The sequence below is a fragment of the Strigops habroptila genome, chromosome 8 (assembly GCF_004027225.2).
Source record: "Strigops habroptila isolate Jane chromosome 8, bStrHab1.2.pri, whole genome shotgun sequence".
Classification (NCBI taxonomy): Eukaryota; Metazoa; Chordata; class Aves; order Psittaciformes; family Psittacidae; genus Strigops; species Strigops habroptila.
In genome coordinates this window covers 5,161,940-5,179,287 of record NC_044284.2, presented here as the reverse complement: position 1 = coordinate 5,179,287, position 17,348 = coordinate 5,161,940, and the positions used below count along the sequence as shown (strand labels likewise).

The 17,348-nt window shown below is 38.6% G+C and overlaps 1 protein-coding gene across 12 annotated transcripts in view; it reads left to right on the top strand.

Annotated features, from left to right (window-relative positions):
• The window catches only part of EVI5 (ecotropic viral integration site 5), a 79,303-nt gene that overhangs the window by 7,676 nt on the left and 54,279 nt on the right, over nt 1-17,348 (top strand). For 7 of the 12 annotated variants that reach the window (XM_030496265.1, XM_030496259.1, XM_030496258.1 and 4 more), the window contains exons 1-10: nt 3,382-3,439; nt 3,675-3,904; nt 8,077-8,266; nt 11,323-11,547; nt 12,584-12,658; nt 13,398-13,523; nt 14,323-14,466; nt 15,246-15,335; nt 15,449-15,546; nt 16,981-17,041. In XM_030496265.1, the coding sequence (XP_030352125.1) occupies nt 3,431-3,439; nt 3,675-3,904; nt 8,077-8,266; nt 11,323-11,547; nt 12,584-12,658; nt 13,398-13,523; nt 14,323-14,466; nt 15,246-15,335; nt 15,449-15,546; nt 16,981-17,041 (1,248 nt within the window). In that variant the 5' untranslated portion in view covers nt 3,382-3,430. Of the gene's footprint in view, nt 1-3,381; nt 3,440-3,674; nt 3,905-5,324; nt 6,154-8,076; nt 8,267-11,322; nt 11,548-12,583; nt 12,659-13,397; nt 13,524-14,322; nt 14,467-15,245; nt 15,336-15,448; nt 15,547-16,980; nt 17,042-17,348 lie in introns of those variants that run through there. The other 5 variants (XM_030496264.1, XM_032920135.1, XM_030496257.1 and 2 more) reach the window with 2 other exon arrangements.

Below are 17,348 nucleotides of genomic sequence, written 5' to 3'. Positions count from 1 at the left end.
TGGTAGTGGGCTGGGAGCAGCATTTGTGCTGGAAGTCTGACTGATCAGCAGGTTCGGGAGCGAGACCCCTCTGTGGAAAAAGCAATATTTAAAAATGAGTTAACGCTGGTTTTGATCACACATTAGTAATAATTAATAATGGCTTGATCATCCTGATGGTGCTCTTGATGATTTGGCACGCTTCCCAGGCAATGTAGGTTACCTTTGTTATTCTTCAAATGTAACTCCAATTTCAACATCTGAAGAATGCTGTGAATAATCAGGAGACCAATTCTCTTTGCATAGTTGAAAAACTGGCTCGTGTGAGCTGAGCAAAGGACATCCTTAACTGGGGGCTTCCAGCCTGAGCTGGTTAGCTGCAGAGATGGAGAGCTTCTGTAGATCTGGTAGGTGTTGGGACTTGGAGAGCAGAGTCTGGGCTTGAGCTGCTGCTGTGGTGCAGCACATGAGGGCTCAGGCAGAGCAACTGCACAAGTGCGAGTGCTTCAGGGTGGGCAGAGTGGAAGTAGCAGAGATGCCTATGCTTAGTGAGAGGATGATGGCAAAGGCTGTGACCTAGCTAAGGTTTTGGGACAGCCACTGTGGAGTGTCTGTCATCTGGCTGTCCTTGTTTCTGCTACAAACAGCTGAGCACACGATTATGATTTCCCCAGTAATGAAGAGTAGCAAAGGGAAGGACACTTCATAACTGAAGTGCAGAGCATTGCTGCTGTAAAGGAAGGGATGCCAAAAGGGAGACACTGCTGCAGGCCTGCAGAAGTATCACTGGTTAAATAATAACCAGTTTTTAAAAGAAGCATTTGTTTAGGAAAGCCTTGAGGAAACTCTCTCAAAAAATACAAAGAAAAGATTAAAGGTTTAATGATAGTGGCTTTCTTGAGTCTTTGCAGAATGCTGTGTTAAGCAAAATCACATCCCTGAAGCAGGGAGGCGTTAAACTAAAGGCTCATACAGATTTTCCTGTTTCCTGGAGCTGGTGATACCCAGTGACAGGATCTGCCATCGTTCATGCTGAATTGATTCTCATTGGCATAATTAAAGGCAGAAGGACTAATTTCAACAATTAGATAGCTCTGACTTTTCTCTTTTTCAGGGAACTTTACTAGTTCTCTGAATACATTCTAATGAAACCTGGAGCTGCTTTTAGAAACAGTAGCGCTGTTAGAGTCATTGTTATGATTTAACTGCTGTCTTGCATGGAGTTTTTCTGACCATGCTTTTTCTTAGTGTTCTTAACATAATTGGCTTCTACAAACATTCACATTAGTGTTTTTTAATGCATAGTGATGAATGAATGTTGGCAAGATTCTGGATTTCTGTCCCTCACCCCAACACCTGTTTCAGGTATCTTAATGTGGTGAATCAGCCTCATAATTGATAAGCCAGACTCACCTTGGATTTACTTTTTCACCTTAAGTCTTCCTAGTTACTTTGTAAAAAGATAAAACTTGTTGTATACTTTCTGTTTCTGTCCCATAGGGAATTACTCAAAATCATTGCTTTTCTAATATTTCTATGTAAGATTCTTAGAATGGGTGAGTCCTAAAACCTGCTGCATTTGGCAGTCATTTCTGCTGTGTTGTTAAGGTCGGGCCTGTTTCTGCCAGCAGTTATTTTTGGAATAGTTGCATCACTTATCATATTTTAGGCAGTTTAAAGCCTTTAAGGAAATGATCAGTCTTAAGTGAGATGTATGAGTTACCTTTATCATAATTCAAAGTGAAACAGCAATAATTTATCCTTTCATAGTAATAGATGGCAAAGGATATTGACTGAGTGAAATATTAATGCATGTATTAAGCTTAAGGTTTTGAAACCTCTAGCAATTTTTACTCTGTTCTTGTATAAAAGATGCTGCTAGTATTGGAAGGGATTTTTCAAAGATGGTCTTGAAAAGATTGTGTTGGTTTGGGGACTTTTTTTGTGAAACATTGATATACCTGAGCTTTCTTATCTAACAGTGACAGATGAACCAGCAGGGACCTTTCTGATGCTTACACTGGGACATAACCTGTGGTTTGTATCCCTGCAGCTGAAGATTTCTGGCAAAATGTTGTTACTGCTTCCAGGATGAATCTTAAGCATGTGGAAGCTGGAAATCTCTTCACAGTCCTCTAGGAGAGCTCTTAGGTGTTATGTTGCTGGTGGAGATTGACAGTCTCTATTGGCCTGTAGTGTTCCTCTTGTTGCCTTAAGATGTCCAGTGTGTCTTCCTTTCAATATGACATGAAAATAAAATACTTCAGGATTTGATTCACAGAAAATGTTAGTGGTAGCATTGTATCGAAAAGCTGCTTCTTTAGCAACCAGTTAGTCTATATACTGTGCACAGTACGTAGATACATGCACAGTGTGTTGAAATGGAGTTACTTTTTTCCAGTTGAAATTCTGCTTTAATTAGATTCTACTGAAGGATCTTGGGAAGGGATTTTTTCCCGTAGCTCAGTGTCTTTAGTATCTTAGCAATTACTGTATTGGCTGTACTGCGGAGCTCTTTGTGACAACCACTGAGCAATTCAGTGTTTTGAGGAAGCCAGCAAAGGTCAGAATAAATAGTTGCCAGCAGCACCACTTCAGCTCTTGAGTTGGTTTTGAAAAGTTTAACATTTTGCTTGGCAGCTGGCTCTTACTTTAAGGTGCATCTGGAATTTCTCTAGGTTGGGCCAGGGGAGAATTGAGCTCCGAATCACTGGAGATCAAAGCCTCTTGTATTTTCAGTTGAGGAAGAAAGCTCTAGTGAGGGGTCCATTAGAAAATACCTCCAGGGGCTGCCGCTCTTTCTTCGCTAGTGATCAGTGAATCTGTGAGGCTGCATTACCCTGTAACACTGGTCTTCAAGAAGTGGCAGCAGATTATGATCAGTCCCTGTTAACTTCCTCGTTCCTGGATCCGTGGTTTCCCTGACTGTCTGCTTGGAGCTCCCTTCTGCTCTAGTAGCACCTCTCTTCCTCCTGACTCCTCTCAAACTGCAGGCTTGGCCACATGCTGGCAGTGGGATCAGAGGACAATTGGTGTAAGGGTGACCTGGAGGGAAAAGGAGGAAGAGAAGGGAGTTGGCAGTGTGAGGCCTTAATGTAAGACATTCGGGAGCTATAGTAGATTCATGGGTGTAAATTCTTGGTGACTTTCCTGCGCACTGGCTAGAGGATCTTGTGCTTTGGTGTAGATTAGAAATGTGGTGGCCCTGCTCCTCTGTCCTGCCACTGTAGGGATTAATTGAAGGTGAGCAGTGGGTGGTCTGAATTGTTTTCTTGCACTGCTTCAGTGCCCTTCAGGGAAGTAGTTGATTATTTCTATATCTGTTTTTCTGTGGTTTCTGTGTCATTATTAGTTTATCAAGATGTTTTAAAATAAGCTTTTATTTCTATTTATTTCTGTAATGGGAAGTCTGAGCTGATCCTGGATCCTGTGGTATTTCTGTACTGCAGAAATGAGCTCTGTGAGTATACTTTCTTTGTGGATTAGCAGCATACTTGCATGTTACTTCTATGATATTGTATTGCTGTTGATGCTCGCGTTGCTTCTAACAGCCTGACAGTTCTGGAGAAATACATAATCTCAATGTCATTTCAGGCATATTGTATATTTTTTCTTCCGTTGTTCAGGGCAGCAGGTTTACTGAAAATAAAGGTATTAAAGATAACTCTTGCATCCTCCTCTTTTTGTCATGGCAGGTGGCGACAGACAAGGTTGCAGGAAAGCTGAGCTCTACTCTCTCATGGGTGAAGAACACCGTCTCGCACACCGTCAGTCAAATGGCCAGTCAGGTGGCAAGTCCATCTGCCTCATTACACACTACATCCTCCTCTACCACTCTGTCTACACCCGTGCTGTCGCCATCCTCACCAACACAGCTGAGTCCAGACGACTTAGAGTTACTGGCTAAACTTGAGGAACAGAACAGGTGAATGGAAACCTTTTTGATCTTCCAAGAACAGTAATGAGACTAAAATTGGCTTATTACGGTTTCAGCCGAGAGGCTGTTAAAGGAGGGATAGTAGGTAAAATTTCATGGCACAACATTGCAATTTCAAGGCCGTGAGATTTAAGAACTTGTGTTCTTGTGCAGTAGTTCTGTTTTTGTGGAACTCTGAAAGGTGGTGTTCTCTCCTGGTTTTATAGGAGTGTTTATAGCTGCCTCTCATCTGAAGAAATTGCACTGGAGCCATATGATTTTCAGTATCCAATTTAAAATAGAGTGTCTCAGGGATGAGACTTTGATATAACCTCCTTGCTTTCTTAGATCAAAACTATTATTTCTGTTAGCTTTTTGAAATCTTAGGTTTCTGAATTCCATTTTCTCTTTTTCCATTTTTACCCTGTTCTTGCTTTCCACTGTATGACCTGCTGTGTTAGACATAGAACAGTGTCCAGCCATCTTCCTGCTGTTACACTGATGGTGGTAGATGCATGATGTCTTAATTGCATGAAAAGCAACTTCCTAATCAGTTCTATCTGTTCATCCTGGTTTATTTTTTTTAACATAGTAAGCAACCATTTCTTTGGCAGCCTTTCCATAAGGGTATATTTATCTGCACCTTCTACAGCTCAAGATGCAACTTTCAATTGGATCAGTTGCTCATGATGTGCACAGTGATTGCAAGTTGACAGTCTCACTAAGAGATAAAATTGAACTGTATGATTTCTTAATGCTGGGTTCCTAGAACCCATACTTATTTGTACTTTTGAGGCAAGTCTTATAAGTCATCTGGCCTCTTGCAAAATTAGACTATATTTGACAAGTATGTTTCAGTAGTTCATGAGAGGTTGACTGTAAAGGAGAACTTGAGCTCCAGATAGGTTTTTAGACGTGGCAGATAGCTGCAGGGCTTGGCTACCTGCTGAAGATCACTATCCCTCTTGCTGTAGTGAAGTGCAGAGTTTGGTAGTTTAGCTCAAACCAGCCTGTGTTGCAGTTTTGGTGGTGTGCTGGACTTTGCACTGAGGCAGTTGAGGAACTCTAGTTGTTTTTTGGTTTCAACTCTGCTGATTCAGTTATGAGGACAGTAACTTTCAGTAGAGAAAAGAGTAACTGGGAGGAGGAGGAGCTAATGCCATGCTGTCACGTGGCATCATCTTCTCTCATGTTCATGTTCTGCAGCTTAATAGCAATACAGCTTACGGGCAATTTGTTGTATCTGTCTAGTTCTTGACTGAGAATGGAAGGCAGTTTCTCGAACCACCTCATCCTCTTCCCCTTGTGGTTTATGAGATTGTCTCTGCTTTGAAGATGAACTGTATGTAATTTTCACTGTGCAAATGAAAATTTATCAGAAGAAGGAAAGTTAGAGTGCTTTTAAGAAAGCTAATTTGCATTCGATCAATCTGGGGCATTTCACTCTGTTCATGACTAAGCGACTAACTTTTATTTGAAAACCAGTAATACCTGTTCTTTGGACCGCTTATCTCTGTTGAAGCTTAATGTCTTTACTTCCAGAGTCATCTTGTTAAGCCCTGCAGTTAGACTAGCTTGCTTATTGAAAGAAGAATGAGAGCTTGGGTTTGCTAGGCTTTCTTTTTCAAGTCAGCTTTCTTCATTTACTAAGTAAGCTAGCGAATCTTGTCTGGTTTTATTAAATTTTAGCCAGACCTGTTGTTCAATCCCACAGTAGTCTTGTGTGAATTCTAATTAGAGGCCATCCTATGAAGTGTACCTTCTCTCATGAGATTTTACACTTTAATACAGAAATCTGATGCTCTTATGCTGTATGCACTGTAGTTTCAGAACAGTTTGAATCTGCATTTTAGCACAGTGGCACTTTTGTTGACAAAGAATTGTACTCTGAACACAGGGAACTATTCTTTCTGCCTGCTGGAGGAATTGCTGGTGATGGATATTTTTAAAGGTTTCTTTCTCATTGCTGGTTTCTATGTCAATAAGGAGAGCATGAATTAGTTAAACAGCTAGAAATGGAAAGAGCTCAAATTGTATCAAGCTATGTCTGACAAGGCATTCTGTAATCCAATTGTACTGAAAGTTTCCTCAGAATAATGCGCTAGCTCGGTCCAGAGTCCTGGCAGAGCTGTTTGGCATTAGTAAATCATTTATAAAGTTTTAAGTGAAAGAAAACATTGACTACACACCACGGAACTCGCTTCTTACTGTAAAAAGAACTTCCCGTTTTCAAATCTAAGGATAATGAGTTTATCCAGGTAAGGTCAAATTACAGAAACTTAGAGTAACTTCTGTAGAAAGCTGTGAAAAATGAAACTTGTTTTTGTAAGTGTAATGATTATTCTGTGCTTGCTTTTCCTCCGCGACTACTTTGAATTGATCTTTAGGCACCGTCTCGGCTTGAGAGGAGGAGTTCAGACTGTAAACTTTCAATACGGATCAGTACAGGCTAGGTTTCTAAACATTAAAAATGGATTTTTTCTGAAAACAAGATTTTCTGCATTCCATTGATATGGACTAAGTGAAAATTGGTCTTGAAAAAACTAGTTTGGTTTTTTTTCCCATAGGCATTACTATTTAGCCCTTTTCCAAACAAAATATTACTTTTTATAGAGCGGAGACTGTACTTGGTGTCTTCATGAATTAAATGGCTTTTTTTCTGTAACTTCCATGAACACCAGTAGGTGAAAGCTTGGAACAGGGAAAACTGATTTAAATATCTTTATCATAGCAGAGAGCTTAAAAATTGGTATGTGTGCTGAGATTTGTCTACAATCTCGGGTAAAATCTAACTTGGGTTATAATTTATCAAGTATCTAAAGCCTAACCTGACCTAGCTGAAATGCTGGGGGCAAAGGACAGGAAGGTTAGCTTTTGTGCAGGTGCATTGAGAAGTTGTTCAACCAGATCACTCTGATTTACGGACATGGGAATTCTTGGAAGTTAAAGCACAAATGAAATGCTTGATATAACCAAACACTTTTTCAAGTTAGTCTGAACTCCTGCTCTTACCAAAAATGTGGTCTAAAAAAATTTCCCCTTGTTTTTGGGCTTGCTATTAGTTGAAGATAAAAAAACATACCTTTTGGCCCAGAATCCCTAGCTCCTGGCAAAATTGATGGCCGTGGCAAGCAGCTAACAGGGAATTCTCTTCAGCAGCTTGTCCAGCTCCTGGCACGCCTGTATGTGCACCTTGCTGCTTGGGAAGCCCAGAAGTTCTCGTGGCTGAGCCCTGCACTTTATTACACATTCATTCACTGTACTACCCGCTTCTGTTGCCTGATCCTCATTCTTTAGCTGTGAGGTTTTGTTTGTAAAACATCATGTTGAGTTATGAACAGTGTCAGCAAATGTCAGGTGTGTTAAAATTGCTTCAGATTTTAATTATTCTGTCTGTATTTACATTGTCAATTAAAAAAAGTGTAATCAGGTAGACTTCTAGGAAGCTAATTTTTTTTTTTCCTCTTATTTAAAATTACTCCTTTTTGCAATGCTTTGACATTTTAGTTTTCTTCGGAAGACTTCTGTTCGCTTTTCCCAATAAATACTGGATTTTTGTCCCTGCCTATGGCAGAGGGGTTGGATCCAGATGATCTTTAAGGTCCCTCCCAACCCAAGCTACTCTATAATTTGAAACTATCATTGAGGATGGTCTCTTTGTCAGTCTGATGCACAAGAACTGTGGGGGTTTCGCTGCTGGTAAAATCAAAGCCCTCTTGCTGGTACTTGTGCCTCAAAACAGAACTTGCACATCTTCTCTATTGGGCTGTTAATAGCCAGTTGATGAATGTGTAAGGGATCTGGACTTGCAATGCTTCTGTGCTTTCTGTAGTTTGGTATCTTTATGTGTTAAGATCTAGTTACCTGAGACTACATAACACTTGTATTAAAATCTCGCTTCTCTTAGTATTGTTGATGATATGACATTCTTAAGTGCTGCAATGTGAGCTGCTGTTCTGTCTGCAGAATTACTTGAGTTCTCAAGAAAAAACAGTAACATTGACCAGTTCTTTTCAAATTTAGTATAAATGATGGTTAGAAAAACTGTTCCATGGAAACCTTGGGAGCATTCTTTATAAAGAGATTGGAAGACTTGGCTTCTAAACAATTAATAGTGTGGTCCTGCGATTATAAGGACTTGAATTTACTGGGGTGGGGGTTTTTATGTGCTTTCTTTGCAGACTCTTGGAAACAGATAGCAAATCCTTGCGATCAGTAAATGGGTCAAGAAGAAATAGTGGATCTTCTCTTGTATCTAGTTCATCAGCTTCTAGCAATCTCAGCCATCTTGAGGAAGACTCATGGATCCTCTGGGGGAGGATTGTGAATGAATGGGAAGATGTGCGGAAAAAGAAAGAAAAGCAAGTTAAGGTAGTAGATGGACAGTTTTGGTGTACTTTTTTCAGATTATATTTGTAAAATGGTACTACTGATACTGGTTTATCTTCCTGTTGGTCTTACTTTTTAAATAAATATATAATAGGAGCTTCCAGTTGAATCTATTCTATCCATGCTTCCTGTGTAACTGTTACCAGACTTTGGTGATGGCTTTCCCATCTGATGTCTCTTATTAAAAACTAGTATTTAATGTATCTTGAATACTGAAGCTTTCAGTCTACCTCTAATGAGAGATTCCCATGAATATAGAGAAGATTTGCTTCAAGTTTCCAAAATGGAATTACTGAAAACCCTCTTGAGGGCATCTGGATGCTATGATTATTTTCCCACTGAGCAGCTGTCTTTTTCAAGCATTCTCATTAGAAGAGCTGACAATCCTACTGTATGAGGCTCTGAGTTCAGGTTTTTTGTGCATGCCAAGTGCATTGACCCCAGGGATGACCTCAAGCAGAAAAACACATAGTTTCTAAATTCTGAGTGGAATGAACAAATTTTGACCAGTCTGTGTCCAGTCTGGGTTAGCTGTGGGCATGTACAGACATGGAGTTCAGTTACACTTTAAATTCAAACTAAAAAGCAGCTAGGGCATTTGAATATACCCATGTTACAGAGGCTGCAAGTACAGCAGCGTGGGATTTTTGTTCGTAGGCAAGTCTGTTCTGCTTTGGTTCTTTATTGGCTCTAGCCTGTAGTTCTATCTGCAGAATACAAATTTCAGGGTCCTTTGAGCAGATTGAAATGTGTGCGTATGAATAGGTTGTGGGAAGGCAGAACAATGGGCTAAAGTAAAGTATCTTTTATATGAAGCAGTTGTGAAGAGAGAACATGACTTGAGAGAGGAAACAAGGGAAGAAAATTAATTCAAGACTTCCAGCTTGCATAGGGAGAACAGTTTCTGGAAAGATGTTTCCAAAATGCCAGGAAAAGAAGGCCACGTGAACCTGGCAAGAGAAAGAAGTGAGATGGTAATAAGTAGATCTGGTTGGATAGAATTCATTTGAGCTGCCTGCATTTGAACATTTTGAAGTGTCACAATTATCACTTGGTTTTACAGCTGGCCGAGTATATTTGGGGAGTATTTGACTAACTTCCAGTAAATATTTAAGTATATTGCTAGTGACTTTTCCTTTGCTGATTAAATAATTCTAAGTATCTTCTTCGGTTTTGTTTTGTTTGTCAAAAGTCAGCCTAAACAATGTCATTCTGCATTTACAATGGAACACCAGAACATCCATATCTATTTCCTGATTGTGCCTGTAGGTATGACTTCAGCAGCATAGGTATCTTTTTGTCTTGGCTGTGAAAGCAGGTCTTAAGTTATTAGATATCTGGTAAGTTTTTTAAGCTTTAGACATAGGTGTATGTACCTTCCTGCACAGATGATGTGTTCCATCCTGATGTCTCTTGATCCACTTCAGAACTCTGTTCCTGTTTATGGAGGGTTCTGAAGGATGACTTAAGTCCTGCTTTTCAGTGTGCATAATACCATGTAGAATAGCTTTGCGTTAGTGCTGCTTAGCAGGTGTGTTTTCCTGCTGTTCCTTTAGGAACGTTGGAGGAATTGACCCTGTTACTCTGTCAAGTAGGTGCATGGTAACTTAAAGCAAGAAACCACTTGCCAATGCTTCATTACTAGTAGCCCTTGAGGCGTTAGATGACTGATCCACAATCTCATAGTGCATTGTTGACAAATGATAGCTGGAGACAGATGTGGAAAGCTGATGTGTTAGGGTGGTTGTCTTGGAGTTGGAAATCCTTTAGGAAATAACACAGGATGTCATAGTTGGGTTGTTGATGAGACAAATAGTTGGAGTGGTGTTACTGGGGTGGTCTGAAGAAGGCTGGAGATCGTGGGGATGTTAGAAAATTGAAGTCAGTGATGCAGAACTCCCGCAGTAGAGTTCAAGCTTAACAAAAACAAAACTTGACAGCAAGAGTCTCTTTGGTAGTTATCACTGTTGCATTAATTATTCTTGATGTTTGGCAAAGCAGGAGAAATACTTGGAACAAACAGGAAAAAGAGGAAGCTTTGCAGGTAGGAGATTTCGTTCAGACTAAATACTAGTGAAAGAAACTCTCCTTTAGGAGACAGAATAGATAAGCTCTTAAGGGACAAAAAATTATTCAAGGAACACTCTTGTCTGCAAGAGACCATCTTCTAGGTCAGACTGATCCTTGATGCAGAACATACCCTGAAGACAATCTGTGAACTTCCTGAATCATGTTTTTTTCTCAGTTTTCAGATCAAGCAACAAGGCTGCTTTGTGCTTGTGCTTTCTGAAAAGACAAGTATCAGGTTCTTAGATCTCTTAATCTGGGAAGGTTTGAATTGTGTAATACCTAGCTGATTTTTCTTTTCCAGGGAAGATGAAGGAAATTGGGTTACTTTGGTACATGTAAAGTTAATGTTTTCTTGGTCTAGCGTCTGAAACTGCATTTAAATACTTAAGGGAGAACTTGGAAATACTGGCACGCCAGAGAAGTTAGATGCAACTTGTCAAATTTGCCAAATGATTTCTGATAGTAGTACTGTGCAGTTCTTTTGTTGCAGTTGGCTGTGCTACTGTTAGTTCCAGTTTTTATTATTTACCTGTCTTGGAAATAATTTTTAATCACAGATTTCTTATTTCTCAATCACTACAAATACAATGAAGAGTATTACCTTCAGTCATCTTTTATGAAATATAAAAATAACTGTGGTAAATTCTGACTAATGGGAGTTATTATTTAAATTTACTTGAATATTCAGTTTTTCAAGTAGCCTACTATGAATAGGGGTCTACTTTCATTAGCCACTTGAAATTTAGCCACTTGAAATGATGCAGAGTCTCCTTATTTTTGTTAGCTAACAACGTATCATGCTAAAAGTGAGGTCTTCGTACTATAAACTGCATGATTGGTTTGTGACATGATGTAACATTTTCTGAAGTTGTGAGGAACTTTAATTTGTTGAAGTTATTTTGTTCTTAAAGCTTATGTTTATATTTTCAGGAAATATAAATGGATTTGTCCCCTTTTTTGTGCTTTAGGAGCTTGTTCGAAAAGGGATACCTCATCATTTCAGAGCAATTGTTTGGCAACTCTTATGCAGTGCTCAAAGCATGCCGATTAAGGATCAGTATTCAGAACTCTTGAAAATGACATCTCCTTGTGAGAAACTAATAAGAAGGGATATTGCTAGAACATACCCTGAACATGATTTTTTTAAGGAAAAAGACAGCCTTGGGCAGGAGGTCTTGTTCAATGTCATGAAGGTGAGTCAGTATTTCAGCCCTTCAAAATATGTTAGCAAGAGTGTGCACAAAAGTTTGGGGAAGAATTTACTTTGTGTGTCATGAACTTGCATCAGTTTTATGTGCTTAAGTTTTTTTTTAAACTTACTCTACTTGACACTGGGAATGGTTTTAACAAATTACATTCCAGTAATGACAATTCCAGCTATTGAAAGCTCTCTTCCAAGTATGTTATTCCTATGGTTAATGGCTTTACTTTAGAAGAGACTTAAACTTATATCAAATTTCCATTAAAACCAAGTCACATTCTAACTGCTGATAGTATAATGGAATAAAGTGTGCTGCGAAATAAACAATGTTGGCCAAGACAAGAGCATTGTAAATCAGAACTAGCAATCACTTTTCAAGCGCTTCTGAACTGCAAGTGGTAGCAGCAAATGGCAGGTACAAGCTAATGTGCAGTTACAGTGCCGAAGTACAAAATGAAAATGCCACCATGAAGTTAAGTTTGCATTGTTTTGTCTTCATTGTACTAGAGCTTAATTTTTTAAAGACTTCACCATACAATGTAGTTTCAAGAGAAGAGTTAGCAGGTTTCCAAATCAGAGTAACTTCCACAACTCTAAAATGCAGATGCAATATGCGTGGAGATCACTGCATTTCCTCTACCTGTAAATAAAACTGCAGCACATTATTTTTCTGATAAAACCTGTTGTTTCTTTGGTCTGTCTCCTGCTTCAATAGTAACCTTGTGCAGTTTGTATGGCAGCCGTGTCTGTGACCTTCTGGCAGTAGTTGAAAAGAGCATGTATTAATTTTTTTTTTTAGGTATGCTTTAGTTTTAGCATTGTAGCTATCAGAGAGCAGAGTTCATACCCCTTTGTAGAGGTAAGGAGCAATTAGAATATCTAACTAAAATTTCTGTGTAGAATGTCCCTCCTTGCTGGATTTGGGAGAGAAAATGTAAGTTATTAGTAGAATAACAGCATGAACTATGATTACCTTTTATTCATAAATGAAGTTTAGTTGTTGAGAGTCTCAAAACTTTCTTTCCCAGGCTTATTCCTTGGTGGATCGTGAGGTTGGATACTGTCAAGGAAGCGCTTTTATAGTTGGACTACTGCTTATGCAGGTAAACATGATGGTAAAAATATGTGAACCTTTAAAATCCCTGCTAGAATGCATAATTAAACATGGTGACTTACTGGGAATCTCTAGATCAGCTTTCCTTCATCATTTTGTTACAATGGAGTTGTCAAGGGCAGCTGTTCACTCTGCAAATCATGAGATTTATTCTCTGTGGTTCTATTTGCCGAGAAGATACTATCTTTGGGAATACACTTATTTCTCAGAGCTGAGGTAGGATTGCAGACTTCATAGCTATTTTGGTGAATGCTCTTTCAGCTATTAACAAACTTCTTATATCAGTTCTATTACACCGAATCTCCTCAGAGTTCAAATGGAACTTCACAGTTGATTTGATAATCTTAAAGCTGCCTTTGTATTACTGCCTTTTGTTTTATGACAAAGTAGGGTATATCGTAAGAAATGTGCAGACCTCTATTTCAGTTTAAAAATCACTTGGTAGAATTCAATATATACAAAACTTCATTACAGTAATTGGTTATAAATCCCTTAAAAGACAAACCTCATCCTTTCCCTCCCCCAACAACCAAAAAAAACAACCCTAAACAAACCAACCACCACCACCTCCACTCCCCCCAGAACCAAACAGCAAACACAAACCCCAAAATAACCCTTACCACACATGCACGGACATTCAAAACACCCTAAACCCTCCCAGGCACTTACTCTGATATATCCTTATATTTGTCTAGAGTTTTTACTGTGCTTTTTCGTTTTTACTGTAGATGCCAGAAGAAGAGGCATTCTGTGTGTTTGTTAAATTAATGCAAGATTACAGACTACGAGAACTCTTTAAACCAAGCATGGCTGAACTGGGCCTTTGTATGTACCAGTTTGAATGCATGATACAGGTACATACAAAATCTATCAAACTTTCTCTTCAGTAAATCTTAATAAGGAACTTGGGAATTGCAGTTAACAGAGGGCATGTCTGCTGGCTAACAGGCTGTTCCGGCAGTAGCTAGTGTCAGAATTTCAGAAGTAAAGGCATATGACTGTGTGATCTACTTTTTTAATCTTGGGAGACAGTAACTGGCTTTAAACACAAGCATGAGGATTTGTATTGCTGATTAAGCATGTGAATGTCTTACTCTGTTTGGATTGAAGATTCTGAGAGTCAGTGTCTTCAGAGTCAATTTATAGCTATTTTAAAAGATGCAAAGTGGGAGATAGTCTCATATGTAGAATTAAAATTGTGTTCAGACTTGGGGCATAGAACACTTTCTTCCTGGCCAGGCTGATGGAAACAGACAGGTTTGTGTTTTGTGATCCATTTCTGAACATGATGATCGGGGTGGGATGTTAAGACACATGTCTCTGGCCATATCCTAGATTTTTCCAGCTCTTTTCTGTAGCCCACTGTAGATGTGACTTAGGGATTTACGAGCCCTTGACTTCCTATTATGATCAGGAAGCATTTTTGTAATCTGTGCTTTGCAGGGTGGAAGTGCTGTAGGGCATTCAATATTGGGACTTCTGTTGCATGGTTCTTGGTAATGATGAATTGTATCTTTCCTAGTCCTGTGTTACAAAGCTGCTGTCTGTAATAAGTATCAATTATTTATTATTATTTAATATATTTGAAATGTCAAAACCATTGGCACACCAAAGCTACCAGCAAAAGCTTTATGTGTATTCTTCCTTTTCTAGGAGCATCTTCCAGAGCTTTATGTGCACTTTCAGTCTCAGAGTTTCCACACTTCTATGTATGCATCGTCATGGTTTTTAACTATATTCCTTACAACTTTTCCACTACCAATTGCAACAAGAGTATTTGATATCTTTATGTCTGAGGTAACTACTCAATACCCGTATGTTGTATTTCAAGAGTAGCTGTTCAAAGCAGGTACTTTTTTAGGTAGTGGTATAAATCCTGTTATTGTGTGCAAATCTGAAATAGTCTTGCTTTTAGTCTTTATGCTTATCAGATTATTTTGTAGGGGAAGAGGTCTGTGTATGTAGTTTGTTAAGGAAGAGCAGCTAAGTTTTTAGATGTAGATACTGTATGTAACTCTGCTCTAAGCCTATTGAAGAGTTATTAAATCTGTCAGGTCTGGGTGCAGCAGCATTGCGTCCAGCAGGGACATCAGTTTCTCAGTATTTGGGATGGAAAGTGATGCTGTTTTCAAGCCAAGTTAAAGTTCCTGAGATTATGCAGGCCAAGAAAAGGGAGTGTTGTTACTTATTACTGTCCAGATGATGTACAATAGCAGAAGAAATTAATGGAATTATTTAGTCACTATTGCAAAGACACCTAAGTTGTGTTTAGGATTAGAGCTTTGTGTGGTTGAAATTGGGAACAAACCAAAGTTTATGGTCCATTTATGCTGTTTCTCTGCAATTATAATTTAGAAAATATTAAGTCAAAGGTGAATCCTTTCAACTTACACTCAGAATATCCAAGACAGTGTATATGGGCAAGACATTCCCTTTTATCTGTTTAAATAGTTTAATGACATTGTACCCTTTTGTTTGAGAAACTGAATGAGATTGCCAACATTAGTAAATAGTAGGATTGTTCTGTACTGTTGATGATGCCATGAATAACTGCTGGATATTTCTTCTGTTTTCAGGGTTTAGAGATAGTATTTCGAGTAGGTTTAGCAGTACTTCAGATGAACCAAGTAGAGTTACTGCAACTTGACATGGAAGGAATGTTACAGGTAAATTAAGATTATAATAATGGCAAGAGATGTCTGAAATGTGTAATGAGAGTGTGTGTGTATTTCCTTGCAGCTATTAATGGTATGTTATCTTGTGCTCTGATTGCTTTTAGCACTTTCAAAAGGTCATTCCACATCAGTTTGACAGTGGTCCAGACAAATTAATCCAAGCATCTTACCAAGTCAAATACAATGCAAAAAAGATGAAAAAGTAGGTATAACATTTTGAGAAATGGATTATACTGTTGCTAAGAACTGCTGTTTGTTTATCTTTAAACAATAGTTTAAACTTATTCAGTAATGTAATAGTTATTCACTTTCATTTTGAATTTGCCATCTTTAAATTTTTTTGGTGTTCTATATGATAAAAAGTTAAAACTGAAGTTCTGTCTGCAAGAAAATTCTTCTAAAGCAGTATTTGCTATTTTTCTTATAAAGTTATATCTCATTTATAAAAGTAACCTAAAAAGCTTTTTAAAAAACCTGCAAGTTATGGGCAGTTACAGCACTTCTGTGAACAGGATCTGAACAGAAAAAGCGATGTGGGGTGTGTGTGGTTTTTGGGGGGTGAGGATTGCTTGGTTTTTTTGAAGATGAAGTAGGGAAAGGAGGCTAAACATTATGATCTGGCCTAAATTCTTAAGACTTTTGTTCTCAGGAACTGAAAAAGTATTCACAGTGCTGAAGAGCATGTGTATGGTTGTGCTGCTTAAAATATAAATTGATGAAACTTTGTAATACGATTGATAATTGTAAAACAACTTTCATTTGGGGTGTGAAATCGTGAGCACAGTACTAATTTTTAAAGGTTAGTTGCATGTCTTCTCTTTCCTGCCTTTGCTAAACTACGTTTTGATATGCCAAGCTGCACATACTGTGCTTTTCCGGGATTAAGTTTGGCGATTCTCCAGTTGGTTGTAATTTATTGCACAGTCACTGTTCTTGCACTACAGACTGTGCTGTGGGGTCTTTCAAGTTGAGTTTGCCAGTCCTTCTGTCAGCGGCCTGTGATCAGTGCTGCAGAGTGAACAGTCTTCTCTAAAACAGAACAAGTACAAAGCTTTCAGGGAAAGGCTTTCTGAAAGCCCATAGAAGGGTATAGAGTTAAAGATCCTACCGTTCCAAGACTAAACTTCCATGGTTGCTCTCTGTAGAGGCATTGTTGATCTTGGCTTGTTTTTTCTTGTTGCCACTTTTTTCAGTTGGGACAATTTTGTAGTTTGCTGGAGAGGGGCCAAAATTTTTTTGCATGTTTAAGATATTTATCTCAGGTATCTTTGCATCTTTTTGTCTTCAATGCTTTCCAAGCTCTGTTTTCTTTTGACAGAATCTATTGAATTGATTATTGTATAGTTACATTGAGTGGTTATTACAGTGTAGCTCCAAGTCATTGCCATTATAAATGTATATGAGAAGCACCTGCACTTCAGAGTGCCCAATCAGAGTCTGTTCATAGCTACAAAAGTCTATGTTTAAGTGTAATGTCCAATCTAAACATTTACAGGAATGCATTTCAAGTGGCCACTCAAACAGAGGAAATACCAATAATCTGTATCTCTGTTCTACTCTTGTTTGTTTGGTATCACACCAACAAGTAAGTTATCCACACTATTTCTAATCATAATTTACTGTTTCTAATTTTTAGGTTAGAAAAGGAATACACTACAATAAAGACAAAAGAAATGGAAGAACAAGTTGAAATTAAAGTAAGAGAGCCTCAACCAATGTAGTTATGGATCAGTTAAATTCCTAGATATGGGCTTGTGTATTTGATCCGTATATGTGGCAGGCCATGTAATTGAGGTCTCCAGATTCTTTCAGCACTTGTGTCTGGGGTGTCTGTTCATAAAGGACACTTAGACTGAAATTACTGAGAGTTCTGGCAGACATTTGAAGAGAGATCTTTGATGGAGACCTGCTGTATTCATTTTTTCATTATTTTCTGCTGACTAGATCTTGATTACAGGTGGCCTCATTTATCAGAAGTTCTGCATATGCTGGTTTAGATGTAGG